General features: G+C 43.2%; 8 protein-coding genes across 8 annotated transcripts; 5 read left to right on the forward strand and 3 right to left on the reverse strand.

The window, feature by feature from the left end:
- The first annotated feature begins 1937 nt into the window (after positions 1-1937).
- On the forward strand, positions 1938-6477 carry LOC135431435 (BOS complex subunit NOMO3). Its single transcript, XM_064686581.1, has 6 exons — positions 1938-2117; positions 2186-2732; positions 3127-4009; positions 4064-4242; positions 4306-5270; positions 5335-6477. The coding sequence occupies exons 1-6, from the start codon at positions 1969-1971 to the stop codon at positions 6212-6214; spliced, it is 3603 nt and encodes a 1200-aa protein (XP_064542651.1). The 5' UTR covers positions 1938-1968; the 3' UTR covers positions 6215-6477.
- On the reverse strand, positions 6404-8109 carry LOC135431436 (uncharacterized). Its single transcript, XM_064686582.1, has 4 exons — positions 7896-8109; positions 7379-7526; positions 6973-7323; positions 6404-6912 (listed from the first exon to the last, which is right to left on the reverse strand). Exons 1-4 carry the CDS (start codon positions 8107-8109, stop codon positions 6492-6494), a joined length of 1134 nt encoding a protein of 377 aa, XP_064542652.1. The 3' UTR covers positions 6404-6491.
- A 579-nt stretch (positions 8110-8688) lies between these two features.
- Cdc10 (cyclin-dependent kinase 10) lies at positions 8689-10410 on the forward strand. The gene is made up of 6 exons (XM_064688158.1): positions 8689-8890; positions 8953-9025; positions 9095-9269; positions 9331-9533; positions 9593-10039; positions 10095-10410. Exons 1-6 carry the CDS (start codon positions 8756-8758, stop codon positions 10226-10228), a joined length of 1167 nt encoding a protein of 388 aa, XP_064544228.1. The 5' UTR covers positions 8689-8755; the 3' UTR covers positions 10229-10410.
- Positions 10411-10589: 179 nt separating this feature from the next.
- On the forward strand, positions 10590-12389 carry LOC135432449 (uncharacterized). The gene is made up of 2 exons (XM_064688155.1): positions 10590-11881; positions 11941-12389. Exons 1-2 carry the CDS (start codon positions 10649-10651, stop codon positions 12295-12297), a joined length of 1590 nt encoding a protein of 529 aa, XP_064544225.1. The 5' UTR covers positions 10590-10648; the 3' UTR covers positions 12298-12389.
- A 24-nt stretch (positions 12390-12413) lies between these two features.
- LOC135432454 (protein FAM185A) lies at positions 12414-13886 on the reverse strand. The gene is made up of 3 exons (XM_064688160.1): positions 13087-13886; positions 12843-13026; positions 12414-12786 (listed from the first exon to the last, which is right to left on the reverse strand). The coding sequence occupies exons 1-3, from the start codon at positions 13657-13659 to the stop codon at positions 12434-12436; spliced, it is 1110 nt and encodes a 369-aa protein (XP_064544230.1). The 5' UTR covers positions 13660-13886; the 3' UTR covers positions 12414-12433.
- A 109-nt stretch (positions 13887-13995) lies between these two features.
- Positions 13996-15094, forward strand: Vha36-1 (V-type proton ATPase subunit Vha36-1). Its single transcript, XM_064688161.1, has one exon. It carries the CDS (start codon positions 14101-14103, stop codon positions 14839-14841), a length of 741 nt encoding a protein of 246 aa, XP_064544231.1. The 5' UTR covers positions 13996-14100; the 3' UTR covers positions 14842-15094.
- A 175-nt stretch (positions 15095-15269) lies between these two features.
- eIF2Bgamma (eukaryotic translation initiation factor 2B subunit gamma) lies at positions 15270-17193 on the forward strand. The gene is made up of 5 exons (XM_064688156.1): positions 15270-15498; positions 15565-15712; positions 15895-16255; positions 16316-16456; positions 16530-17193. Exons 1-5 carry the CDS (start codon positions 15342-15344, stop codon positions 17094-17096), a joined length of 1374 nt encoding a protein of 457 aa, XP_064544226.1. The 5' UTR covers positions 15270-15341; the 3' UTR covers positions 17097-17193.
- LOC135432452 (putative mediator of RNA polymerase II transcription subunit 26) lies at positions 17102-24546 on the reverse strand. The gene is made up of 3 exons (XM_064688157.1): positions 24330-24546; positions 18250-18684; positions 17102-18188 (listed from the first exon to the last, which is right to left on the reverse strand). The coding sequence occupies exons 1-3, from the start codon at positions 24332-24334 to the stop codon at positions 17378-17380; spliced, it is 1251 nt and encodes a 416-aa protein (XP_064544227.1). The 5' UTR covers positions 24335-24546; the 3' UTR covers positions 17102-17377.
- Positions 24547-27464: the final 2918 nt, after the last annotated feature.

Raw genomic sequence — 27464 nt, forward strand, 5'->3', positions numbered from 1 at the left:
GCGTATGTGTATGTGTGTGTCTGTGTTAACATTTCTTTTATTTTGCGTTTTGACTTTTGCGCAGTTTTTATACGCGTTCACATAGGTAAAAGGGGTATATTGGTTTCACAGTCCGTGCTGCTGACTTAGAACTAAATTGAACAAGTTTGCGATAAAGATGATTGCTAAGCTTTTCTATTTAACAATATAATATCGTAAGAATCGGTATCTTTTAATAGAATGTTATGTTTTAAGCCGAGATTGGACTGTGAACAGGTCGCTTAAACCCGACTGCCACATTCTTACTTCCTTTTTATGTAGTTTAGGGTATATTTTCTTCACTTTTTGGTTTGTTTAGCCGCCCTCTTTTACCTTTTAGGGGGGTTGGAATCAAAGTCCATCGATTGTTGTGTGGCATGTGCTGCACTCAGCAATTTGAAATGTACACAAATGAAAACACACCCCGAAAATGTTCTCATGTGACTTTTAGGCGATAACACAATTGCACATTGTGGAGAGAGACCCCTACGGGTGCACACAACTGCTTAATGGGCATATTAAAATTGAAATATATTTGAGAAATAAATACGCTAAACGCCGATATAGTATATACATACATATGTATGGGCGATAAGGCCTAATGAGCTTTGGTCATTTCATTAAAATGATATTTATAATTACTTAGTTAATGCGGATTTCTCTGACGCCGGCTTATCTGGCAAACGGACTTGTTTTCTTTTTCCCTTTGTCATCAGAGAATTCAAATTCTAATAATACCCGGCCATAAAACTAATGTGTTATGCTACCGTCTCGACAAATTGTCTGCCTGCCTAGACCTCAGACATTCGAAATAAATGTACATAGATTTTCTTTTCCTTGGTGGATTTAAGGCACCTCCTCTCGCTGTGCATTTGCATTGTCGTCTGTGGCCGGCTAATTAGTTTTGAATTGATGGCGGCGACAGGTAAGCGGGCAGGTAGAAATCGGGCACGCGAAAAGGAAGCCGTGTGCATTAAAATGGCGCCAAGCATGTGACAGCTGACAGTTTGGTCACTTCCGGAAATTGAATCCGAATCTGCAGTTATCGGACGCACTTAAGCGGGCCGTGAGAGAACGTGGCAGGGGCAGGGGCAGGGGCAATTGCGCTGCGGGCGCAATTCAAAGTCAATGTCGGTAATTGATGTTGCATACTTCAGACGTTCCATACAATTGCTCGTTTATAGCTAACAGTTATGGGGCTTTGTCTGTGCGCCTCAAGTGTACTTTTTTCCAATAAATATGTATGTGGCGTAGATCATATGTTTGCCGTTTATTTGCCACCATTTATCGCGCAGGCATCGGTCAAAATTTATAGGCAGAGGGCAATCCGCAGCTCAACGATGCTTGAAATGAATTTCTTGCGAACGACTTTCGCGTTTGTCGCGCTTTATCTGTATCTGTATCTGTGTGTTGTCTGCGCCTGGCAGATCGTTTAACCATATACTCTATACGGGGCGGGGGTAGGGGGGAGACAGCGCGCACTTGTTGCTGTTGCTGTATCGCAGTTGAGCGTAATTAAAATTCGTTGCGATAATTAATATCTGACATGCTTATTTCTCCAGCAATCAAATGATTTCAATGTCAATACATTATGTGGAAGACATATTAATATCAGCTAGACAGACTTCATACACATATGATTCATATATATATTGCAGATGAAATAAAATATTTACCAATTTAAAATCTTATATCCTGCGAAGTTGAATTTCAAATTCTTAACCGCTAAAATTTTAGTTGAGTTAGTTCGTTATTCACCACACGTAAATTTTATTGTGCACCTAATCGAAATCGATATTAGTTATCGTCAGCACTGTCCTGCAAAGTATCGCAACACCTGTGTGAGGTTGTGGTTGCGATATATCGATATCGCTGCTAATCAAACCTGTGCGCCAACGAACTCGACAGCTCTGCACTTTCAGCTGGCAGCGTAAAGTCGAATGTGAAAAAATGAGGTCGGCAAGTCTGTTTTCCGGCTTTATATTAATTTTAATTAATATAATTAGTCAAATAAACGCACAGTCGAACGAAGTGATCGGCTGTGGTGGTTTTATAAAAAGTCATGCCGATATTGACTTTTCCAAGGTGGAAATAAAACTGTACGTAAATGAGATTTTCATAAATAATTTAATAAATTACTGATAAGATTTTAATACTCTGCCCGCAGCTTAACCAAGCAGGGCTCGCTAAAAGATAAAACCGACTGCTCACCCTCGAATGGCTACTATTTTCTGCCCATCTACGACAAGGGCGAATATTTGCTAACCATCGCGCCGCCACCCGGCTGGAGCTTTGAGCCCGAACACGTTGAGCTCAATTTCGACGGCAAGAATGACGTGTGCAGTCAGGGCAAAGACGTGAATTTCGTATTCAAGGGTTTTGGCATCACCGGTAAAGTGGCGCTCGCCACTGGCAGCGGTGCACGTGACGTAGATGTTGAGCTTAAGTCGGAGCAGGGCGAGATTCGACGCACCAAAACGGACATCAATGGCATCTTCTTCTTTACGCCCATCATACCCGGCAAATATGTGGTAAGCGCCACGCATGCCAGGTGGCATTTCGCCAAGGCGAAACATGATGTGGTCGTGGTCAGCGGCAACACGGAACTGCCGGAGAACTCGTTGGTGGTCTCCGGCTTTGATATCAATGGACGCTTCGATGCTAGCACCCAGCTGCCAGCTAATATTGCAGTTGTGCTCTATAAGAAAAAGGGTGTAAGTAGCTGATCAGTTGAATATTTATGCTCTATTTGTAAATATCAAATTGTTTGACCCAAATAATACGCCATATTTAGATAGATATGTTTGTACAAACCAAATTTACTTTACTTTTGTGATAACATGCCCCATTGCGATGCGAATTAAAAATAACGCATTTTTAGTTGTTGCCCTCCTACGCGATTCTCATCAATTCAAGGTAGCCTTACAATTTTCACGACTCAGTTATTCAATTTTATGTGCACGTATTTAACCATGCAATGCATCTGTAAATTTGTATGCATGTCAATAACTTCCCGAAGCTAAAATTATATAGTTTTAAATATTGCCCTTCTATGCACTTCTCACGAATTATTATATGTAATTTATATTCTCTGCTTTCTACCCACAGCAAAATCTTCAGCCCAAGTGCGCGACAATTCCTAATGCGCCCTCTAATAAGCTAAACAATGAGTACGAGAGCGCTGCCGCTTGCTATGTGCTGGCGGAGAAGGGCGAATACAGCTTCAAGGATGTGCCCACTGGCAAATATTTGCTGCAGGCCGTCAACGAGAATCAGAACTTAAAACTGCATCTCACGCCCAAATTCTTAGAAGTGGAGGTGGGCAAGGACACGCTACAGCTGAAGGAGCAGTTCTCGATTAGCGGCTTCACTGTCACGGGTCAGGTGCTGAGCGCCGCTGGGGGCGCGCCCCTCAAATCCGCCATAGTGAAGGTGAACAATGAAAAGGTAGCCGAAACGGACGCCACGGGCAGCTACACGCTGGAGAACATTAAAGCCGGCAGCTACAACATTGAAGTCGAATACCCGCAGCTGCAATTTGAGTCGCTGCAGGTGAAGACGCAGATTTCCTCGCCCACATTGCCCACAATTGTGCCCGCTGCTTATGAAGTATGCGGCAAAGTTGTCTCCCCCAAATCTTATGTGGTGGGCATCACAAAAACGGGCTCCACCTTTCACACAACCACCGCGACGAAGGCAGAGAGCGGCGTCTGGTGCGCCTATCTGCCCGCTGGCAAATACAACGTTGAGGTGCTCACCACGGATGCGGACAAATCAAACGGCATTCAATTCTTCCCTGTGCAGCAGCGGGCCGAAGTGCTCGATGCTCCTGTTAATGGCATAACCTTCTCACAGCTGCGCGCCACCATACGTGGCGAGCTGCAGTGCCTGCCGGATGCCACGGCCACCTGCACAGCGGCTGAGGTAACGCTGCAGGGTCTGGACGCCACCGGTCAGCCAACAGACAACAAATGGAAGGCCAGAGCGCATCGTATGTATACAAATTAAACATATATTCTTGAGTTAACATACCGCTTCCTTTCAGGTGGAAAATATACGTTTAAGGATGTGCTGCCTGGGCCCTATGAAATTACAATTCCACAGGGTAATCTATGCTATGAATCTACGCGCGTCTTTCTAAATGTCGCCGCTGCGGAGGAGAATGCGCCGCCTTTGATACACAAGGGCTATGAAGTGTCCATAATTTCCAGCCATCGCGCTCTGGTAGGTGACACTTGTTAAACCCCCTGGCAGAGCTAAGTTCTATATCATCTAACAATATTGCAGATGCGATACATTCATGTTACAGGACCCTCGGAGCCCAAGGCGCCCGTTGAAACGCTCAAGATCCTCTCGGGCGTCAATACCTTCTGCGTCTCCAAATACGGCAGCTACGACTTCAAGCTGGAGGGCTGTCACATTTATGATGATTCGCTGCCCAGTAAATTCATCACACCTGAACCAGATCAACTGCAAACGTTAATTGTCAATGCCATTGCGCACAAGACGGGCGTGCGTGTCCTGTCCCCAGAACCAAATGCAGACTCACTGAGACTTGCTGTGGAATCGGAAACGCTTGGCAGGCAAATTATAACGCCCACAGCTGAATCACATAAAGTGGATGGCAAATACGCATATCGCTATGAAACATATCTTAAACCAGACGAAATCCTCAACATAAAGCCACTGAGCGATGTGCTGCTCTTTAGCCCGCAGCATCAGCAGGTGGTGGGCAGCAGTGATTGCGTGGATATTGCTTTCAATTTTGTGGCCACACGTGGGCTCATATTGCGCGGCAAGGTTGTGCCCGCCATTAAGGATGCCAAGATAACGCTCAGCTTTCCCGAGCAGCCGCCACGTGAGTCCATTGAGACGCTCACCTCGATTACGGGCGAATTCAAATTCGGGCCCATCGATGATTCGCTGAAATTCGAGCTCTCCGCCGAGAAGGAGTCCTATGTGTTTAGCGAGTACGATCGCCAGTCGAATTCGTTTAGTGCACACAAGCTCTGCGAGATTGAGGTCAAGGTGCAGGACGATGCCGGCCAGCCGCTCAGCGGTGTTTTGCTCTCGCTTAGCGGCGGAGAAAGCTTTCGCAAGAATCTGGTCGCTGGCGACGATGGTGCCATCAATTTCCATTCGCTTTCGCCATCGCAGTACTTTTTGCGACCCATGATGAAGGAGTACAAGTTTGAGCCCAATTCCAAAATTATTGACATCAAGGATGGCGAAACCGTGCAGGTCACCCTAACGTAAGCCCCATCGCTACCTTTTAGACCCATGTCTCCAGCTGTAATTCGTGTATTCTCTTTGCAGTGGCAAGCGATTTGCTTATTCCATCTTTGGCCAGATTACATCCCTTAATGGTGAGCCCTTTGCAGAGGTTAATGTGCAGGCCACCGCCACAGAGAGCTGCCAGCACCAGGTAGAGGAAGCGACCAGCGAGAATAATGGCCAATATCGCATACGCGGCCTACAGCCCGGCTGCACGTATACGGTGCGGGTTGTGACGGACGATGAAAAAGTAGACCGCTCCATACCTGAAAATCATACGATCACTGTGGCCAATGAGGATGTGCGCAACATTAATCTGATTGCCATTAATCCCATAAAGATTGTGGACATTACGGCCCGCATCATCGCCTCGCACAATGACTTCTACAAGACGCTGCGAATTGTGATGTACAGACATGGCGCCTCCGATTCACCTGTGTTCTCGCAGCGCGTGGCCTCGCCGTTGAATCCCAAGGCTAGCTTTAATCCCGGCATTATGGTGTATTTCCCGCGCATACCGCGCGACGGCAAGAGCTATGTGGTGGAGCTGCAATCGACGCTGTCGGACAAGACGTACTCGTACAAGCTGCCCTCGTTCAGCTTTGTTGCCGACAGATGCTCCGTCTATATGAAGCTGGAATTCAATGCGGAGGTGCGCGCAACTGAAGCAGATCTCAATCAGAATTCCATATCTGCGCTGGTGCTCATAGCGCTGGTGGCCATTGCCTTCTTCAAGCAGGATTTGGCTGTGAATTTCCTCAGCTTTGTTTGGACCAAGGTGAGCGACCTCGTCGCAGACTTGACGCAGCAACAAAAGGGCAAGACGAGCGTCAGAAAAAACGAGCCCATTAATCAGCGAGAGATCGAGCAAATGGCCGATCAGATAAATGCAATCAAAAAGAGAAAGGTCAAAAAGATTTAGTCCAGTCCAGGTCTAAGATTTTAGTCACCATCGGTATTCGGTAATTGTTTTCTTTCTATTTAGTTTTTTTTTACTCATTCCTTGCTGAAGTATGAGATTTGCGCCTTGAGTGAAAATTTAGCATTTGTTTAATTGCATTTTCCGGAACAAATAATTGTATAAATGTTTTGTTTAATGGCTGAGGCAAGTTTATTTTGTGCATGTTTAGTTTCATTCATCACTCTTATAGCTAAAATAAATAATTAAATAAATAAATAAATACACGCCTAGGGCTCTTCTACTGCGTCAATATGTGCTCGGCAATCGAGCTGAGCATGCGATCCCCGCGGCGCTTCCTCTGCTGAGCATGGCGGCGCTCAGCTTCTAAATTCACTTCATTCTGCGATTCCACCGTGTTCTCCTGCTCAGTTGCCTCGGTGGACGCAGTGGCTTCTACTTCCTCGGCAGGCTTAATCTCTGGATCGGTGTTCTCAACAAAAACACACTCGGGATTCGCGGCGGCACATTCAAGGAAATTGGTAGCTCTCGTCTGTGGATTGCGCGCGTTCGTGTACTTCTCGAAGAAGCCGCGACCCACTATGCGGAATGCCATGCTCGATAGCGGGTTCAGCTTGGAACGGAACTCCATCTCACAGACAAAACGGCGACGGCAGGCCTTAGAGTCCAGGCCCAAAAAGGCAAACATAAATTCGGCGATTCTATAAAAGTTAAATAGATCAAAGACAACTCAAATAGGATAATATTTAACGGCTACTCACTGCTCTTCGGCGGGCTGCTGGCGTGCTACGCTCTCGGAAATCTCTTCATCAATAATCTCCACTGGCTCTTCCTGCTCAACAGCAGCATTATCCTCGACATCAAGAATATCAATGCTGCGTCTGCCGCGACGACGCGTATCTGAGGGGCCGGTGGGTCCAGTGGTTCCGGTAGGTTCGCCGTGAATGTCGGACATAATATCCGAGCTGCCTGAGTAGCCAGAATAACTCGAGTAACCGGAGTAGGGATCAAACGAGGGACTTGAGTCATATGAGCTGGGTGAATCATAATGCTCGTGCTCCGAATGATGATCCAGTGAGTAGGGAATGTGATCGTGGCCAAAGGATGAAGGACTGTATGAAGAATATAGTAAATATTGTTATATGAAAAGGCTGCTCCTATGCTTACGGGTGATCCAGAATTATCTCTTGATTGCATCGGGCATGTGGCCAAAAGTAGCGCAGGCCCAAGTAAATGGCGCTGCCCAGAAAGAAGGAGACTATAACCACTTTCACCTTAATCCAATAGGCAATGGCCAGGGGCCACAGATGACGAACTGTAACAACAAATCCGATTAGATAACACTTTCACTGGAGACGCACAGAACCCAATGGAAGATCACTTGGACGTGATCTACGACAATTCACAATTGTTTAATATATGCTCAGATTGAAAGTGAAAAGTGTTAATGACTTGTTATTGAACGGTACGTGCAGATCGTGATGATCCAATTGGTAGAGATTGAGAGAGATAAATATATTTGGAAACTTTCGAAAGAAAGTCTCCGGGTGCTGATTAGCAGGTGCACCCATCTTATCGCTCTGATAAAACAGCTGCTTAGAATGGGAGTAAGTGCTAAATATTACGGCTCCAGCTATTGCATAGTAATAGATTGTTTTCATTTGCGAATAAGAAAAAAACTTACACCAGAAGCGATGGCCATGGCGACGTGTGCGTCCCTCGAATTCCAACAGATCTCGGCCAGTGTTAAGTAACGTTTCCGCATCCGTTTCCATATCCGAGTTCGTGTTCATTATTTGAGTTTCCGCGTTTTCTGTTTCTGCCGTTTCCTCACAGAACACCAATGTGAAGTACACCACAAGCAGCACAGCTGCATACCAAATCGTAGTTTTATTCATTTTTTTTTAATTGTGTATATATTCCTGCGTCTTAGGAGGGGACGTATGTGTTGTGTGTAGCACTGTAGCACTTGGCTCAGCTGCTGCAGAACTGATGATGCACTCGACGCCGGTTCCAACATTTATATTGGCCCGCTCAAGAGCTTTGTTGCTGTTTATCCCAAGTTCAGGGTGATAATTGATAGTAGAGTCGCTGTGGCTTTATCCAAAGATTTTAACACATGCGTAGATGTGGATGGATGACAAGCTGCTGGCTAGCGTTAGTCGTCGTCTTTTTTAATGTCTAGAGCATGCATTTGAAATGATATGCTAACGAAATTTCTTTAAACTGGCGCAATTTCACTTTCATAAATCGTGCTTGATTTTCTAGCCACTTTTGTTTTTACGCACCCTGCTCAAATTGCCCATAAGCTATTTGCTATTATGAAATGCATACGCAGTTTTTTTTTTTTAATAATTAACATAAGCAAATTTTATACCATTGAAGAATGATTTTTTTTTGACTACCGATACTCTTAACGGTCCGCGCCCATTTTGATAACACTTTTAATGCAGCCCTATGCATTCTTGCGGGAGTTGCAAAAGTATCGATACTTGAGCTATTTGTGTTTTCATGTCGAGCAACCATTCTTGAAAATAAATAAACATGTCTAGCGGGAAAAAATCAAGTGAATTGGAAGCAAATCCAGCGCCAGATCCTCAAGCACCCATAACACGCAAGGGTTTCCTGATATCACTGAAGAACAGTGGCACACCCATGCCGATACCGGAACAAAATGTGGTATGTATTAAGTATGCATTTGGCTAGTGCCGGCTTAAATAAACAATGTTTGTATTTTTCAGTATGGTCGATGCCGTCCCGTATCCGAATTTGAGAAGCTTAACCGCGTGGGAGAGGGGAGCTATGGTATTGTTTGTGAGTGCGAATCTCTTTGTATTGAACACAAATATTTGCTGAACCTTTTATTTCTTATCTATACACAAGATCGCGCACGCGACACACGTAGTGGCGAAATTGTTGCTCTGAAGAGGGTCCGCATGGATCAGGAAAAGGATGGCTTGCCCGTCAGTGGACTGCGTGAAATTATGATACTAAAACGTTGCCAGCACGAGAACATTGTGCGATTACGCGAAGTTGTTGTAGGCAAAAGCCTCGACAGGTATCCGAATCCGTAATTAGAAGAGACTCCCAGTTCTTATAAATATTGTCATCCCACGCAGCATATTCCTGGTAATGGACTTTTGTGAACAGGATCTGGCGTCGGTGCTGGACAATATGTCGCAGCCGTTTACCGAATCTGAGGTCAAGTGCATAACGCTACAGGTGCTACGTGCTTTGAAGTACATGCATGCCCGCTATATAATACACCGAGATCTGAAAGTCTCCAACCTGCTGATGACGGACAAGGGCTGCATCAAAGTCGGCAAGTGGCGAATCCAATTTATTCCCATTTACAGATCTAATCATTCTTAATTTTTACAGCGGATTTCGGTCTGGCGCGTCTGTATGGCAATCCGCCAAAACCTATGACACCGCAAATGGTCACGCTATGGTATCGGGCACCGGAACTGTTGCTCGGCGCCAGGACGCACACCACAGCCGTTGATATGTGGGCATTTGGTTGCATTCTCGGCGAGCTATTGCTGGGCAAACCGCTGCTGCCGGGCAATTCGGAGATTGCACAGCTTGACATGATTATTGATCTGCTTGGTGCCCCCTCCGAATCAATTTGGCCAGGTTTCCTGGAGTTACCAGCTGTGCAAAACTTTACGCTCAGCCAGCAGCCCTACAATAATCTGAAAACCAAATTCCAAATGCTCGGCCAAGCGGGCAGAAGTCTGCTAAACATTCTATTTATCTACAATCCCAGCACTCGAGCCACCGCCGACGAATGTTTAAGCAGTAAATATTTTACTGAGCCGCCGCAGCGTAAGTCGTTACAGCTAATAAGTTATTGCATATTGTAAACAATTTTTGTTTTTAGCGTGTGATCCGCGCATGATGCCAACATTTCCTCAACATCGCAATAATGCTGCACCTCCGCAAGCGAAACCCTCCACAGAAATTCCCATTTCCCATTTACTGGATGTGTTCATTAAAAGACAGCGCTTAGAATAAATTTATAATATACGACTCATGTATAGAGTTATCCTAGGATATAAAATGTACAATGAAAGCAAGTCGGATTGTGTATCTGTTAGCCAACACAATTCCCCGTAAGAGCATAAACAATTACTAAATAAGACCCGATACGGGAACATTAGTTAAAAAACTAAATTAGGAAAAGTGTTTTGACACCAGTTAAATGTCTTTAAATTTAAAATCGAATTCAAATATGATTTTAACAAAACCTAAAAACGAATAACCGCACAGCAGTGCGCGCTGTTAATAACAGTTCAGTAACATGCTGAGCTTTTGAATGTAAACAGAAAATGTTATGTGTATCGAAGTGGATGAACTGCTAAATCGGTTCATTTGTTCAGTTTAGTGAATCGTTCGATCGAACTAATTCCGGAACTCTGCCAGACACCAGCCAAGATGACCAAAGATGTGGACAGCGCGGAAATAGATAATGTTGGTGCAGTGGTAAATGATGAAAACAAGATGCCGCTTCGGTCAGAAAACAAACCAAATGAAGGTGCCACATCGGAGTCGAATGGCACTCAAAACGGTGAAAATAAATCAGAGTCAAATTCGCCCCAACCCAACGGAATTCAAAACAATGAGGATGCTGCAGATGCTGATGAGAACGAACTGCTTAAGCGCATGCGTGGTGATGCCGTTGGCGAGACAATGTACAGCAAAAAATTCATATTGCAGACACTGATGCGTCTCAGCCAGCAGCCAGCGCAGACAGCATTGGGGTTGGAGCTAGAGGATGATTTGTGCAAGGTGTGGGATATGTCTGTGTCGCCGGAAGTAGTCGCCCTGCTACTGGAGAATGATGCCATCGAGCTAATCATGTTTGCCATCTCATCGAGCGAAGATGTTCGCCTGTATGAGATACTTATTGGACTGCTGGGCAACATGTGCGCGCAGGTGGAATGTGTGGAGCAGCTGACAGCACACGCGGATTGGATTGAGATGCTGCTAAAGCTGAGCACTTGCATGGACACATGCATGCTGCTCCAGCTGATGCGTGTCTATCAGTATGTCATGGCGCATGTGGTCAGCGGCAAAGAGCAGCTGGCCATCGATTGGTACATTTGCTTTGCCGCCTTCGATAGCTCAGCAAAGAATCTCGGCTTCATACTGCAGCAATCTGTTAGCGATGAGCTGCTGATAGCTGCGCTTAAGGCCATTAATGCTGTGCTGGCCAGCTGTGCTCTGGTGGAGGAGGAGAACGCCCAAACGCCCGACATTAAGCTTAAACCCTTCTCCGAAGTGTTTCTAGTGCCGGAGCTATGCGATGGCGTCAATAACGCTTTTGTGCGTCTCATGCGCGACGATCTGGCAAAGCTAACAGATGAGGTCGATAGCGTTTCGGCTGAGCAGCCACCAGGCGGCGTTGATGATCCCGCTGCGGATGAGGATGGCGACGAGGCGAGCACACCAAAAATAAACTGCGAAATCGAAGTAATCCAAACCTACCTCAATATATGCACCATATTAGTGCAGCTGCCAGAAGCGCAGTTATCCATGGATCTATATGCATCCAGCATTATGTTTTGTTTGACCCGCATTTTACAATTTCTGCAGCAGCCCATGCAGCTGCTGCCACTGGGCGAGCGACAGGAGGAATACCTAGAGGATTTAGCCCACATATGCAGCGTGCGTATTGAAAGCTCTACAAATTGTAATCCTAACTGAATCCCGCTATTCATTTTCAGTGTCTGAAATATTTCTATGACAAGGCAGCTTTTGCTCATCTGCTCGGCGTCTGGTCAATTCTGCGACGGCACATTGAAGATTATGCCGAATACGATGAAAATGATTTTGATGCCTACGAAGATGAGCCGCGTTCGCAGTACGAGGAAAATGCATTCAAACTGCTACGTCTGCTGGGTCACATGCTCGTCAGAGCTGACGCCCCAATCTTGGCGAAGGATATACAAGAAATTGATGCCATCAAAGTGGAAATGTTGCGCGCTGCTTTGCAAGCGGAACAGGTCGAAGATGTGCTCATTCAGAGGGCACATCAGCGCCTCAGCGCAGTTTTAAATGACGTAACTGGCCAAGCCAAATAATAATACTCATAAACAGGACTGAAAATTGTTGCACATATGCACAATTCATACATAAATACATATACTTATATACACATAAAAGAAACTATCAACTAATGTGTTGTAAGTGCTTAGGGTTATTGGTTAAAGCTTAATTTTATTCAGCTAATTTTATTTTTTGACGCAATGAATCAGTCCAGGACTGCTTGCCCAGGCGCACGCCATTCTCCCCGGTGCTGCTGATGACTAAATGATGCTCATTGCCATTGTTCAGGAGGAATTTACTTTTGTCTTCGCTCAGTGCATGGGACACATGCTCCAGCTCGTTGTTTAGATTAACCTGACTGGCTTTTACTTCTATGGTAATATTCTCAATGGCCTCGGATATGTTGATGATGGCTTCGTCTATGAGATTCTGCGCCACAATATTACTTTTGCCATTCAGCTCGGACAGCTGCAAGTTCATGCTGCCGCCATTGGAAACCACGCTCAGGTTGCCATGTACGCCGGCTGGAAAACAAGCCAATATATAAATGATTTGATGGATTATAGCTTTATAAACTCACTCATCTTTAGGTCGCCCGCTTGGTGCACATACACTTCGCTTGTCTTGTGCACATTCTTAAGCTCCATGCGCCCGGTTGTAGTTTCAAACTTGGATTTCTGCACATAACAGCTATCTGTGTTAATGTCGCCAGCCTGTGTGGAGCATTTCAAGCTGTCGCCCTGCAGCTTGTCCAGATTGATGTTCTGTTGAGCATAATTTACAATTAAATAGTGCTAATATGGACAATTGCGGCAGCTTCTTACCCCATTGTGTGTTTCGATTTCTGTGCACTTGCCCAGCAGCGTGCCCTCACAGATGATATTGCCATTTTCGCTATATAGTGAAATGTCTGTGGCGCGCACGTTCTTGGTGACTATGTCCCCAGATGCCTTAATCTTTAGTGCCACGCCTTGAATGCCCTGTACTGTAACTTTGGCGTCCGCATCAATGTGCACCTCGGCTTGTACAGGAATTTTCACATGACATTTAAAATGCGAGTTTTGTTCGGTTAGCTTTTTAACTAACACATTCACGACCTTTTCATCATCACAAACATCCACATCCAGCTTGGCTTTGCAGTTGGACATTGGACCACCGAGCAGCTGTGCTATAAACACATTGCCACTGGTGTGCACATGGACATCAGCAGGCTCCACATGCACGGATATGTCCGATTTAATATTAATACGTGCATAAGGGTTTACATAACGCAATAACTCCTGGTGCACCATGCGCCGGTTGATCGCCATGCCCAATTTTGGTTTCTTGGCGTAGTGTCGGAAATAGCTTTGTATTGGTGTAGCCGGCAAGCAATACAAACGTTGTAATATTTGCATTATTTAGAAATTTACGAAGGGCGCCTTCGATTTGTTTACAGCTTTTATCAAACAGCTGTTTAGTTGTATTGCTGCACAGCACTGTTGCTACGATGCGTTAAGCAGTACTATAAATGAGTACACTGGTTTTAATAAAATGTACCAAATATGTAAACAAATACTTTTATAAGATAGCAAATTTTCATTTTAGATAAATGTTAAATTTATTTTTTATTTCTGGTACAAATAAACCTTTCCTACTGTAACCGTGTTGGCAACCGTGACAGCAGCTGCTGCTATGTGTTTTGCAGCACTTTATCTAAGTTACTGTGGCCTTACCCAACACTGTATTTATCCAGTCCAGTTGGAGTTTTTCAGTGTTCTTCGACGGGTGTGCAAAATTTTGGTGCGCAGTAAAAAAGTCGAGTAATTAGCCTTTACAACAGTTAAAATAATACGAAAATGTCTGGCAAAGAGAGGTTACCGATTTTCCCGTCGCGTGGTGCCCAAATGTTAATGAAGGCACGTCTCGCTGGCGCTCAAAAAGGCCATGGCTTGCTCAAGAAAAAAGCTGATGCATTGCAAATGCGTTTCCGTATGATTCTGGGTAAAATCATTGAGACGAAAACCCTGATGGGCGATGTTATGAAAGAGGCCGCCTTTTCGCTGGCCGAGGCCAAGTTCACATCGGGTGACATCAATCAGGTGGTGCTGCAAAACGTGACCAAGGCACAAATCAAGATACGCACCAAAAAAGACAACGTTGCTGGCGTTACGCTGCCCGTCTTCGAGTCTTATCAGGATGGTGCGGATACCTACGAACTGGCTGGTCTGGCCCGCGGTGGTCAGCAGCTGGCCAAGTTGAAGAAGAACTACCAGAGCGCCGTCAAGCTGCTCGTCGAGCTGGCTTCGCTGCAAACATCGTTCGTCACACTGGACGAGGTCATCAAGATCACAAATCGTCGTGTGAATGCCATCGAGCATGTCATCATACCGCGTATCGATCGCACACTGGCCTACATCATTTCGGAGCTGGACGAACTGGAGCGTGAGGAGTTCTATCGTTTGAAAAAGATTCAGGACAAGAAGCGTGAAGCCCGTATCAAGGCAGATGCCAAGAAGGCTCTACTCCTTCAGCAGGGCATCGATGTGCGCGAACAGGCGAACATACTCGATGAGGGCGATGATGATGTGCTCTTCTAAGTATTAATCCCATAGCATGCGTATACGTGTGTGTATTCCAGCAATATGTTATTGTTATAAAAAAAGATTAATTATTTGTTCCGTTTCCATTTTAATTCGCGAAAAAACAAAAAAACTTATTGTATGTAGCTACGTGCAAACTTTGTAAGCTTAAAGTATATAGTGTAATTCCAATAAGAAAAATGTATGTATTCCATTTTGTAGTTATGTAGCGCTCAAATCATGCATTAAAGTCTTTTGTTGTTTCATGGAGCATCATAATTGTTGTAATTCAGATGAAAAGTGCATCAAATTAAGGGAATCTATGGAAAAAAATGGGTCATCTGACTACTTTTTACAATTGCAAAAACAATGCAAGTGCAGTCATGTGACAGCAACATATGGCCCTTGGGCGACAGTGTTGGTAAACGCCATTTGCTGCTCGAACAGCTGTGTTGCGTTTTCGCTGTTGTTCACGCGTGTTGGCATATTTGAATTATATTATTATTTTTCGCATAAAAATGTCAAGTTGTGAATTTCAAGCTGTAGTTTTGGCTGCGGGGCGTGGCACACGCCTGCCCGAAGTGCTGGGCGATTCACCCAAGTGTCTGCTGCCTGTGGGACCTTATCCCTTGATATGGTATCCACTCAATATGCTGAGCAGACACAACTTTACAGGTAAATAATAAGGCAGACAGGCGTACTTAGGCATACTTACAGCAGATGCTTGTGTTATTTTTTAAGAGGTAATCGTTGTGGTTCAGGAGCAGGACAAGCTGGAGATTCAACTGTCATTGGAGCACACGCCACTTAAAGTCAAAATCGACTATGCCACGGTGCCCAATGATAGCGATTTTGGTACAGCCGACAGCTTGCGCTATATATACGACAGGTGAGCGATTATTGCACCATAAGAGCTACGAAACTGAAATTTGTATAAAGTAGGGCTAAACGGTATAAATTTGCTTTGCTAACGTGATGAGCCTGAGGGATTTGGGTCGCCGCCTAAAGTCCAGCATCACTTTTTGCAATTTTTTATTATTCTAGTATATAATGTATGATATTCTCTTTCAGAATCAAATCAGACTTTCTAGTTGTCAGCTGTGATATAGTCAGCAATGTCAGTTTATATCCGCTGATCAACAAATTCCGTGCAGATGATGCTTCACTGGCGCTGCTGCTGTTCAAAAGCGGCTTTGAATCGGATGTGGTTATGCCAGGTCCCAAGACCAAGTATAAGCCAGAGCGCGACTTGATCGGCATCCATACGGCCACGCAGCGTTTGGCATTTATTTTTGCTGCCAGCGACTGCGAGGATACGCTAAATATCAAACGGCATCTGCTCAAGAATAAAGGTCAACTGGATGTCTATGGACGCCTGCTGGATGCGCACATCTATGTGTTGAAGAAGTGGGTGATTAACTATCTGCACAGGGTATATCAAACGTGACATAAGGCAAAAGTATTATTGCTCATTATAGTTTATTTATTGTAGAAGGAACAAATTTCCACATTTAAGGGCGAGTTCTTGCCGCATCTCATTAGAAAACAACATGCCAGGCGCTCAACGAAAATAGCGCCTGATACGACCTCTGAGCTGGGCGTCGGAACAAAGCATGAGGATAACATTTTGCATGTAAGTTATAAAAGTATTTAATTTCATTGGTAAGCTCTCCAATCAAAGCCCCTTTACACAAATTTGTGTTAAGTATGTGACGCACACGGCGCTGGACCAGAAGCTCACACAGACTTCCCTGTTCAATCAATCGCTCTCGCATATACCTTACCACGGAGACGTCGTGCGCTGTTTTGCGGTGCAGGCGCCAAAGGATGCCATTGGCGTGCGTGTCAATAATACGCTCAGTTTCCTGGCCATCAATCGCAAACTGGCCGTCATCTGGCAGGAACTGTGCGGCGACGCGCATCCCCTCATCTCACCCGGTGCAGTGGTCAAGTCAACGCAAACCAAGGAAATCATTGTGGCCGACAATGCCAAGTTGTCGGAGAAAACGTCGCTTAACTTCAGCGTCTTTGGTCCCAATTGTATTGTGAATCCGAAGAATATTGTGACCAATTCCATCATCATGGCCAATGCGATAGTGGAGGAGGGCTGCAACATAAATAACTGCATCATTGGATATCGTGCCCAAGTCAAAAGCGGCTCTGCGCTCAATAACTGCCTGATTGGCCCGAACTATGTCGTGGAGGAGGGCACCAAGAGCCAAGCGGTGCAGCTATCGAACGCTGATCAGTTCATGGAGATTGACATACAATGATGATCTTAAACTTAATGTTGCTTCTTTATTAACGAAATGAGTTAGAAGGCGGATTCTTCTAGCAGGACATTAAATATTACAAATAAGGTACATAAAACTCGCGCTAAATTTTGGGACTATTTAGTTGTTATAGCATATACATGTGTGTGTGTCTAGTGACAGAGGGCGCTGACAGAGCTTAAAGCTAAAGAGAAACACTCCAAAACACAAGGCGTGGAACGACAAGACTGTTTGCATTGAGTGCGACCAGCTGGTCAGACGAGACGGCCAACTCATGATGCTCACTTCCTTCGCTCGTACAGGTACTCATCCTCATAGTAGCGCGGCGTTGTTGAGGCAATGAACACCTGTGGCCGGCGCTGCTGCAGCGATATATTTATCTCTTCGGGCGTACGGTAGACCTGCTGCTGCTGATGCAAATGCTGTAGCGGCGCGGCCGTAAAGAAGCGGTACTGTGGCGCCGGTGTTACTGTGGGCGCCAGCGTCTGCGGCCTCTGCTGTTGCTGCTGCTGCTGATGATGCTGATGCAGCTGATGCAACTGCAGCTGTGGTTGTATCTGTGGCTGTATGGTTGTCGTGGGCAATGGCTTCCGATAGGCGATTGTCGTGGGCTGCGGCTGCTGGTGACGTATCTGTGTGACGACCTGCTGCTGCTGTTGCGGCTGTTGTTGGTATTGGACGCGCACTTGGTGTTGCTGCGGTTGATAGGCAAGCGCTTGACGATGCTGCTGTGGCTGCTGCTGGTGCTGCTGCTGATGCTGAATGCGTGGCCTGGGCGCTGGCTGCACCTCCTCCTCCTCCTCGTCGTCGTAGCGCTCGTGCTCGTAGTAGTTCTCTGGGAAATAGCGCTCCGAGTAGCGCAGCGTTACATTCGGTTTGCTTTGATGCTCCTGCAGATTGATTGGCTTGTAGAGATAGTCGTTGACAATGTGGTACTTGGAGGACTGCTTGCAGATGTTGTCGTGCGATGGGGGCATGCAAATCAAATGGATTTGATGGAACGTGAAGCCCTCGGGGCATATCCACGAATGCTTCTGACTCTCCTGGCAGTAGTGGAAGACCTCGCAGCTCAGCGACTCATCCGCATAGTAGCTGTTGAGGAGCATTTACAATTACAATTGACGAGCTTAATAGATGCTTTCCTTGTGCTTACCCAGAGTTGCGATCCGTGCAGCTGAAGGAGGACTTGCTAAGCAGCGTGGACAGACGATCGGGCTCCTCAACTTCTTCCTCCTCCTCCTCGCTCTCCTCGCTCACCGGCCGCTTCTTGAGATAATTGTTCTGCTGTTTGGCATTGTTGCGATTGATGTAAACCTGGCGCGGCGCCTCCTCCTGATCCTCCTCACTGTACTCGTACAGCTGTCGCTGCTGTTGCTGCTGCGGCTGGCGATAGGCCAAATGTGTTTGTGCCTGCGTCTCAAACTCATCCTCATCATCGCCGCTAGCACTCACATCCAGGGAGCGCGCGGAAAATCCTTTCGGCTTCTCCGTGGTGGCCGTGGCTGAGGGTGCACCCGTGGCGGCGGCATGTGCGCAGGCGCACAGGCCCATGGCCAGCAGGACTAGGGCCAAGCATCGATTGTTGCGTCTGCAACAAACAAATAGAGAAATTGGCAATAGCAATCAGATTAGCCAAGTCATGCCATCAATAAGTAAGACTTTATGATATGGGAAACTTTTGTGGCAACCTCAATGCCCAAAACGCGGGAAAAATATTTGATTTTGCGCGAAACCTTTTGCCAAGCAACGACACCAACAACAACAGCATCAACAACAAGAAAAGCAGAAGATGCAGCGAAGATGCCGCCAAATTGCAGCCAAAGAAGGCAACAACTGCGGCAGCCCAGCGACGCGTTATGCAAGACCAAGACACCAGCCAGAAACTAGTTATAAGGTAATGGCAAGACGCCTGAGACACAGCTGGGCGCTGGGAGCCGAGTGCTGAGACCTGGCAGCTGGAGGCTGGAAGCTGGGAGTCAGAGTTAGCTCCAGCTAAGAAGTGCAGTTAGTTAGCTGTCGAAATTTTTGATAGCCATAAGTCGACACAACGATACTCTGTTAAGACCCAGAGACAGCTGATGTCCCATAACGATAATGATATTCCATAAATATAGCCATCTGAAGTCCCATTATGATTGAAAACGATTTTGAAGAATGGGTAAGTAAAATGTTATCTCTTTAAAGCACAAAAAAGACCCTAAGATCTTAAGAAAAAAAGAAATCGTTGGTAACTTCCAGTAAATTTTAATTTTTATCAACCCGATTAAAGTACTGAAACTTACGTTTTGTTCCTTTTATAAATTTTAAAAGATATATCATTTACACAGTTAAGTAAATCCTAAAAAAAACATAGTCCTCGAAAAATATCATTTAGGCACAGTTGGGATCAGAGTTAAAAGTAAAGTAAAAAATGTGCTTGGTGTGAAACATGATAGAAACTTCAAAAATAATTTAAAATTCTTGGAAATCTTATAGGTGTTCTATTGAAGAGGAAATAAAAACTTTGGGCTTGAAGAAAGTATAATTATTATTATTTCACGAAAATTAAATCAATAAGATCATCCTTTATTATAATATATTATAACTTTAAATAAGCTATTCAAAAAAATACCTTGGTAAGATTTATACAGACTACAAAGGCTACTTTTCTTTGATCAGACAGAACGACAGAATGATAAATTATAGATTTCAGGCCGAGTGTCCCCAGAGAAATGTTTGCTTCTCTAGTTTTTTATTTATCATATAAATTATACACAAGTTGAATATTTTCACATATGAATGCCCACAGTTCCATTTAAGGAGCTGCATATTTCGTTCTTTTTTGGGCATCAAATATTACAAGTACCCCCTGGGAAAGGGTATAAAATGAAGATGTGCCGCTGCTGGTTTTTTTTTTGTTTTTCTTTTTGTTTAGTTGCTCACTTTTCAGCAGCGGGTTCAATTTGAGCGCCATTTAGTAAGCGCACAAAAAAAACTTTGCCAACCTGGTTGAATGTCAACGGCGGCGCATACGCATCGCTGGCAGATACCACATACCTGGGCCAGGTGACCGAGCGGCTTGGCTTGGCCAATGTTACGTGCCCGCGCAATGCAATTTAATTGAGGTATTTACGATCGAAAGCAAAACTGTTACCAATAAAAAAAAAAAAACACAAAATAACAAAAATAATAGCAATAATAACAAGAGCTAGAGCCGGAGCAAAGGCAAAGCTAACTTTTACTTTCTTTACTTTGGAATTGGTGGACAGCTGGTGTTGTTAATGTTAATGCTAATGGCTGAGCCAATGGCTATAAGGCGTCGCTAATTAAGGCATAAGTTAATAAAGCGAATGCGTGTGCGAGTGCTTATGTAATGGCCTACACTGCCTACACATTTGAAATGCTCGTACAATTTGTTTCAGCCATTCTAGCTGGCAATTTGTCAGGCTGTCTGTCTGTCTGTCTGTCTTTCTGTGTTTCGGCTGGCCTTTGCCAATTCGTTGTCCACCTTTGAACTTTTCGAGGTGAGTTAAGTACTTGTGGCAGCTGCAGCTGCTGCCAACGTCGCCTACGTCGCCTACTGCCTGCTGGATTGTCACTGCTGCCAGCTACTGTTTGATTACGTTAATCCTGGGCCCATCATTTATCAGCATGACTTAACACCGAATACCGGCTGGGAGATAGCGACGCCTTGGTTAAGTCATTAACTGAAGTCATCAATTCGTTTAAATTGGGTTGCCAGTTGCCAGTTGCCAGCTAAATGCGAAACGTTTCCTAGTGCTCCACATAATCATGCGTTGCATGCCACAAAAGTGGCCGCACTGCCATAAATGGGAGCATGTGTTGCATACGGCGACTGCCTGCCTCTGCCCCTTTTCGCCCCTCTCCACTGTGGTGTTAGTAGTCCAGATGCCAAGCCAGATGTAGCCATGTGTACGTCTGGCTTTATAGCACCACATTACATCACATGAACGCCAAGAAACGATGCGTTGTTGATGTCTATGTGGATGGCTTTTCGCTTGTCTCCATGTCTCTTGTCTCTTGTCGCTTGTCTCTTGTCTTCAACTGCATCTGGTTCAGCTAACCGCTGCCGCAGCAAAAGTGGTTTCATTATGCACACTCATAGAAATTGTCTGTTTTCTTGTTTTCTTGGCTACCCAGTTGAAATTTTAGCAACGTTTTTTTTTTTTAATGTTTATATTTTTGCCAAAAGCTGAAAACGTTTTTGATTTCCTTTAAAGTTGGGCGTGTGTATGACATAAGACATGTTTTTAGATTATGAAATAGAAGATAAAACCACATTTAGGCCTGAGAAAATTGTTGGCCAGGAAAATTAAGAGAACAAGTGTATCAGGAAAATACAATATATTAATACGTATAAAAAATAATTAAATACGTATTTGTATTAATTCATACTGAATTTAATTAGCGTTCTGTTGCCTAAGTCTTTTTATTATGCTTTAGTTAGTTTAGTTCTACTAATTAGTATACATTTAGGCTAGCATAATGCTTCAGAAATTTGTTGAAAATTTGCAGACCTCAAGTGTATCAGGAAAATTTAATTCATTATCGTGTTTAAAATAATTTTATTAATTTATACTGAAGTTAATTCGCACTCAAGTTTGTTGCCTAAGTCTTTTTATTAGACTTTAGTTATTCTTTTATTTATTTAGTATTTATTAAAGCTATTTATTATATATATTTTTTTGTTAAATTATTTCAGTTTATAGTTCTTAGCCGTCCAACAATTTTATTAGCTGCTCTTTAAGCACACAAATGGGTTTCCTGTCTTTTTACGACTATATTGTTTCGTATAAATCTTTTTCATAAATTCTTTGTTCAAACATTTGCTTTATTCCTTTTGTTATTAAATATGCCAAGTTGTTGAAATCTTTCTTTTGTTGTCAACAATTCCTGCTTCTTAATATAGTTCTTCTTCAATATAGTTTCAAATAACTATCCTTAATAATAACTTTCCTTTATAATAACTTTCCTTTATAATAATTTTCCTTAATAACTTTCCCTTAAACAAATGCTCTTGTTATTTTAACCTAATCAGCTTTAATAGATATTATTTATGTTCATAAAGTTCTGCCAGTTAAATTTGAAAACTCAAGTTTGTTGTTTTAGTCTTTCTATACAAATTTAATTCAGTTTTAATAGTTATTACATTTGAAAACTAATACGATTAAACTTTGGCTTTGCTTGTTTAGTTCCTTTAATTAAAGCGATACATTTTCTCTTAACGCGCCCAACCATTCCATTTGTTGCCATTTGCCGCTTGAGTTTTTTGCTTAAGTCTTTCTACTGGACTTTATTCAAAATATTTTTAAACAGAATTTCCCTGATAAATTTCTCTTAAATTATTCCCATTATTACTTAAACCAAAATCAGCTTTCTTCGATTATTTTATCTCTCCATGGTTCTACTAGTTAAATTGAAAATCCGAAGTTCGTTGTCTGAGTCTTTCTATTTGATTTAATTTAAATATGTATTTTATTCAAACTAAGAGCGACGAGTTAAGCTTTTGCTTGGGTTGCTTAGTTGCCTTAACTATGGTAATTAATTGTCTTTAAGCGGGCCCAACAATTCCATTAGCTGCCATTTAACACCTGAGTTTGTTGCCTAAGTCTTTTGTTTTCACTTTAGCCACGAGTGCTATGTACTTTTATTTTATTGGTTAATTATACGCACGCTCGTTAGCCGAGTGAAAAAAAAAAACCGAAATTGTTAAAAAATGGAAAACAGAAAATAAATTACATTGCACTGTTACAATTACAAAAACTTAAATTGAAACAACTTTAATGTGCGTGCATTTGCGGGTCGGCGCGTCTTAATGTGCGCGGCCCTCTCTTTACGATCCGTTGATTTTTCAGCATGTGAATTATGTGGACGATAATTGCGTGGCAATGAATTTTATGTGCAACATTTTCTTTCAAGTTTCGTTTCACATAAAAAACAAGCAGCAACAGCAACAACACGAAGAAGAAAACAATTTGTTACACTTTGCGCTGGCAATTGCGAGTGACCTTCGCGCGGTCTTTGGAGGATTCGTGTTGTGGGAATCTGCAGCTACAATGTGTAGTTAAGCGGCGCTGCTCGGCAATTTATTAATTGCATTAAATACACACCCAACAAATGGCAGCTAACAAAAAAGAAACCGATTTAATCGTCACAATACACAGACCACAATTTAGCATCGTGGCGAGTAAGTGGACGAGCGAGGCGAGGCCTCGCCTAGGCGCTTGTCTGCGCAATTTGGGGCTCTGCGGGGCTACACGCATGCGCATTGCTGTGCGTACACCTAACTGTAATTTCAAACGCGACTGTTGAAATATTGCGTATACGCCACACATGTGTGTGTTTGTGCGCGATACAATTTCCAGTGCAGTTACAGTTAGGTTATATAATACGCGCTCACTTGCGATACGGCTAAGTAATTTATACGCCTCTTTTTAGAAAGGATTGTCATAAGCTGACAAATTATGCAAGTTTCTGCTGTTGTTGCAGGTATCGAATTGTGATCTTTGGTTCGCATTTTTTTGACCAACCGAAATGCACCAGTTGGCGTTTGGCCCTGGCCTGGGCTGGCCTGGCCTGGCAATGAGTCAGCGGGACAGCTGGGACAGTCGCTAAAAAGTATTGATTGACACAAAGGCTAATGCAAAGCGTGTCAACAATTCAAAAAAATATGCTGCAAGACGCCTGTGATCGCATTTTCCAAGCTATTTACTTAACGCTTTTAGTTTTATTTCCTTTTGCTCACTCAGAAGGCGGGCAGACAATGCGATTAGGTAATAAGCCAAGGCAAAGCCAAAAAGACGTCCAAACGAGACTCAGCTCAGTCCGACTGAATTGTCAGCGCCGCAGGCAACAAGAGTCAAGCAAACAAACAAACAAAGCAAAACTCCCACGCCGAGCACACACACACACACACACACATACATGACTAGAAAAAAGCCAGAAAAAGGTCTCAGACACGCCAGCAACAACAACAACAACAACAAGAAAAGCAGCAGCAACGCGCAGTTACAGTTACGTATGCTCTAGGTTTTGAAATGTTTTGAAAAGAATATTTTGTGGTTGCCAAGCGACACAAATCTTAAGTACCCTTCCCCCCCCCCCCCTACCCCCGCACCGCCCATGCAACCACCTTCGCCCAGGCAGTTGGCCAAACAATACAAAACGTTAATTATAAGCTGCGACTGCACGAATTCTTGGGCCGAATGATTCATAGTTTCGACTTTGACTTACTGCATTCTGCGGTGGCGACTCCTTCAATTTATATCCAAAATAAAATGCAATTGATTTTTGTGCACTCGCACACACACACACACACACACTCTTAGAGAAGGAGAAGTTACTCGAATTGATTCACAGTGCACTTAAGTCTTCACTGGGCAACTTTTTTGAAAGATACGTTAACTTTATGTTTATATATTTGTATATTTATATGTATGTTCACTTTATGTTGCACTCTAAATGCCACAGCGTTTGTGCTGCCTGCTTCTACTGCTGGACTAACGATTCGCGCCAGCTCAAACAACTAAATGAATGGCTTTCTTTAGCTTGTTTATGTTTTATACCAAAGCGACGAACGGCGAGCGCCGCTCAAAAGAGCTCCTCGAGTGCCAAGTGGCAAGCACAGCGCGCTTTGGGCTTGGCTCCTCTCTTAGCCATGCTCTTAGCTCTTAGCTCTTGGCCCGGCCACTCAACCAGCTGCCCAGCTCTGTGTTGAGTTTTAGTTTAGCTCAATGCATGAGTTTTTTTCTTTCTTGTTATTTATTTGTTTTCATATTCAATCATTTATTATGCAGCCCAGCGATCCATGAAAAATCTAAGTGACTCAGTTAGATTTTGAATTGATATTTTTTGAAAAATGAATGTCAAGCTGGAGCTTTTGTTTGTTGACATAATTTATTGAGAATCATTTCGTATTAACAAATTAAATTGCTCAAAATATTGATATAGTGTAGATCTGATATTAAGATCGATTAAAACACAGAACATAATACATTTAAAAAAAAAATTATTTGTGTGACTCTCGAATAGTTAAAAAAATAAAGAAAAAATTCAGATATCTTTCTTAGATTTTTTAAGAATTTAAAGTCAGTAAAGTACAACATTATTATTAAAAATAATAAAATAACTACAAAATAATTATACATTAATATTATTCAGCGTGTTATATAAGCGTAAAAATCAATAAAAAATAACACAAGAAATCTATTCAGAGCCAATTAGGGTAATTAAGGTAATTTATATTTATAAATAATTGTATTGGTATAAGTTTAAAGACATGATATCATTTTCTTTCCACGATTTCAGATCTATTCTTAACTCGATTTTCTGTAGATATGCTAGTCTCAGCTAGATATTTGTCTTTGTTAGACAAACAAATTGCTATCAAAGCTTGCAACGTGATTATTAACTTTAATTACTTAACTAATAATAACTTAATTATTTGCTTAGATCATAAATCGAATTTTATGATCAAATTTATAAAATACTAAAATCCTTTTCTAAGTAAGCATTGAGCTAAAATGATTCCCATTAGAATACACCAATTCCAACTGGATTCATTCGAAAGCTGAGCATTCGATCCAATTGGATTGATAACTCAAGAGAAGCATACGCCACGTTGGCCAAGTGCGACAACAAATTTGTTGAGTTGCACACAACATTTTGAGCTTTTGGGCATCTGCGCACATTTGCATCCATCAGATACTTTATGTAAGTTAAGTGCAATCTGCTTGGCTAGTTAAAAGATATTCTCGTAATTAACATTTGTGCTGTGTTCATTTTCTCAGCCTTCGCGATGCGATGCGACGAGACGCGACGCGACTTTTTATATAGCTGCATTTACATATGGCTGTTGTTGTTGTTGTTGTTGTTTTGGATTTTTTTCTATATTTTGTTTTCTTGAATATAATTTGCGCCGGTTTTCCAACGATGCTCCCACAGACCGCGAAACCTGCACAGCAACTCATCGCCAATGAAATGCTAAAAGCTAAGCTACACACACTCACACATACACACTTACACTCACACACACACACACACGCGATACATAGGTGTAGGCACACATATACAGTGAAGCCTCGCATTTGTTTTGCTAATATGAATTAATTTACAATTGCTGCAACGCCTAAAATGTGAGAGGCAGCAGGCTGAGCGGGGCGGGTGCAGTTGTTGCCTCGTCTGTTGAACTTTTGTCGTCGCACTGCACTTGCCACAAGATTTGGCTGCAACTGAAATCTGGCGGCGTTTCTTGGGCAGCAGCATTCAAGCATTTCATTTCAATTGGCTTTGCGTTCAATGTCTAGACATGGACACTGACCGCAGCTGCAGTCTTATAGACAAAGAGAGAGATATAAAGATATATATATGTATATTTATTAGATATACTTTTATAAATGATTTGGCAATGCACGAGGCTATGCAAAGAAGCGTAACGCAAAGAAAGTGCAGTTGTTGTTGTTGTTGTAATATTTTAAAAGTGTTTGCCGTCAGCTTTTGCTTTGATTGTTGCTTGGCTTGTGTTTTGCCTGCTGCCAGGTGATATAACAAGTTCACATAATTTCGCTAGCTTTTCTTTTTCTTCTTTTTATTGCACATTTCCACTTCAAGTATATATATATATATACATATATATGTATATGTGTATCTGTAATAAAATAAAAGTTGAGTGGTGACTCGCAGGGCGGCAACCGCATCGAAATTCACGACTTGATTCAGCAAATTATAATTGCAGCCAATCAAAATAGTTCCCAGCTTATTGCTGTTGTCGTTTGTGTTTCCCTTTGCCTCAATTATCATGCATAATTAATAAGTTACAAGTTTACCTGACTTCCATTGATTAGTCAGCATTATCATTTGAATTTTGGTGCATTGCCAAAATGCAGCAAAACTGAACTCAGATTTACATTCAAGTTTGCCCAGGCCAAGCGTTTTTTTCTTTCCTTTTCTTTGCTGCCCATAATGCCAGTCATAAAAGCATTGCAAAAAGTAAAAATAAAAAAATAAAACAAAATTTCACCCAAGTGGCCAACATTGTGATTGTGGCAGCTGCTCAAAGACGGGCCTAAACGGTGGCTTGTTTTCGAGGAAGTTGTTGTTGATTGTCACACAACGACTGCGGTCGGTTGGCTAAGGTGCTCAGGTGCTCAGTTGCTCAGTTGCTCAGGTGCTCAGACGGTCAGGTTCAGTTCAAAATTATGGTCATAATAACAAATGCATAAATGCGGCACTTCTACGTGCAGCGAGTCGCAACTTTTGTACTCTAACAAAACTGGAAACGGTTTGAGTTGCTTCAACAATTTCTTTTGTTTCGCGGCTAGTAACATTTGACATTTTAACATTTGTATGTTAAATAGCTGCGAGACGCTG

This window comes from Drosophila montana, unplaced genomic scaffold (genome assembly GCF_035044405.1).
Source record: "Drosophila montana isolate Dmon_TW-CO22-7 unplaced genomic scaffold, ASM3504440v1 contig_3200_1, whole genome shotgun sequence".
NCBI lineage: Eukaryota > Metazoa > Arthropoda > Insecta > Diptera > Drosophilidae > Drosophila > Drosophila montana.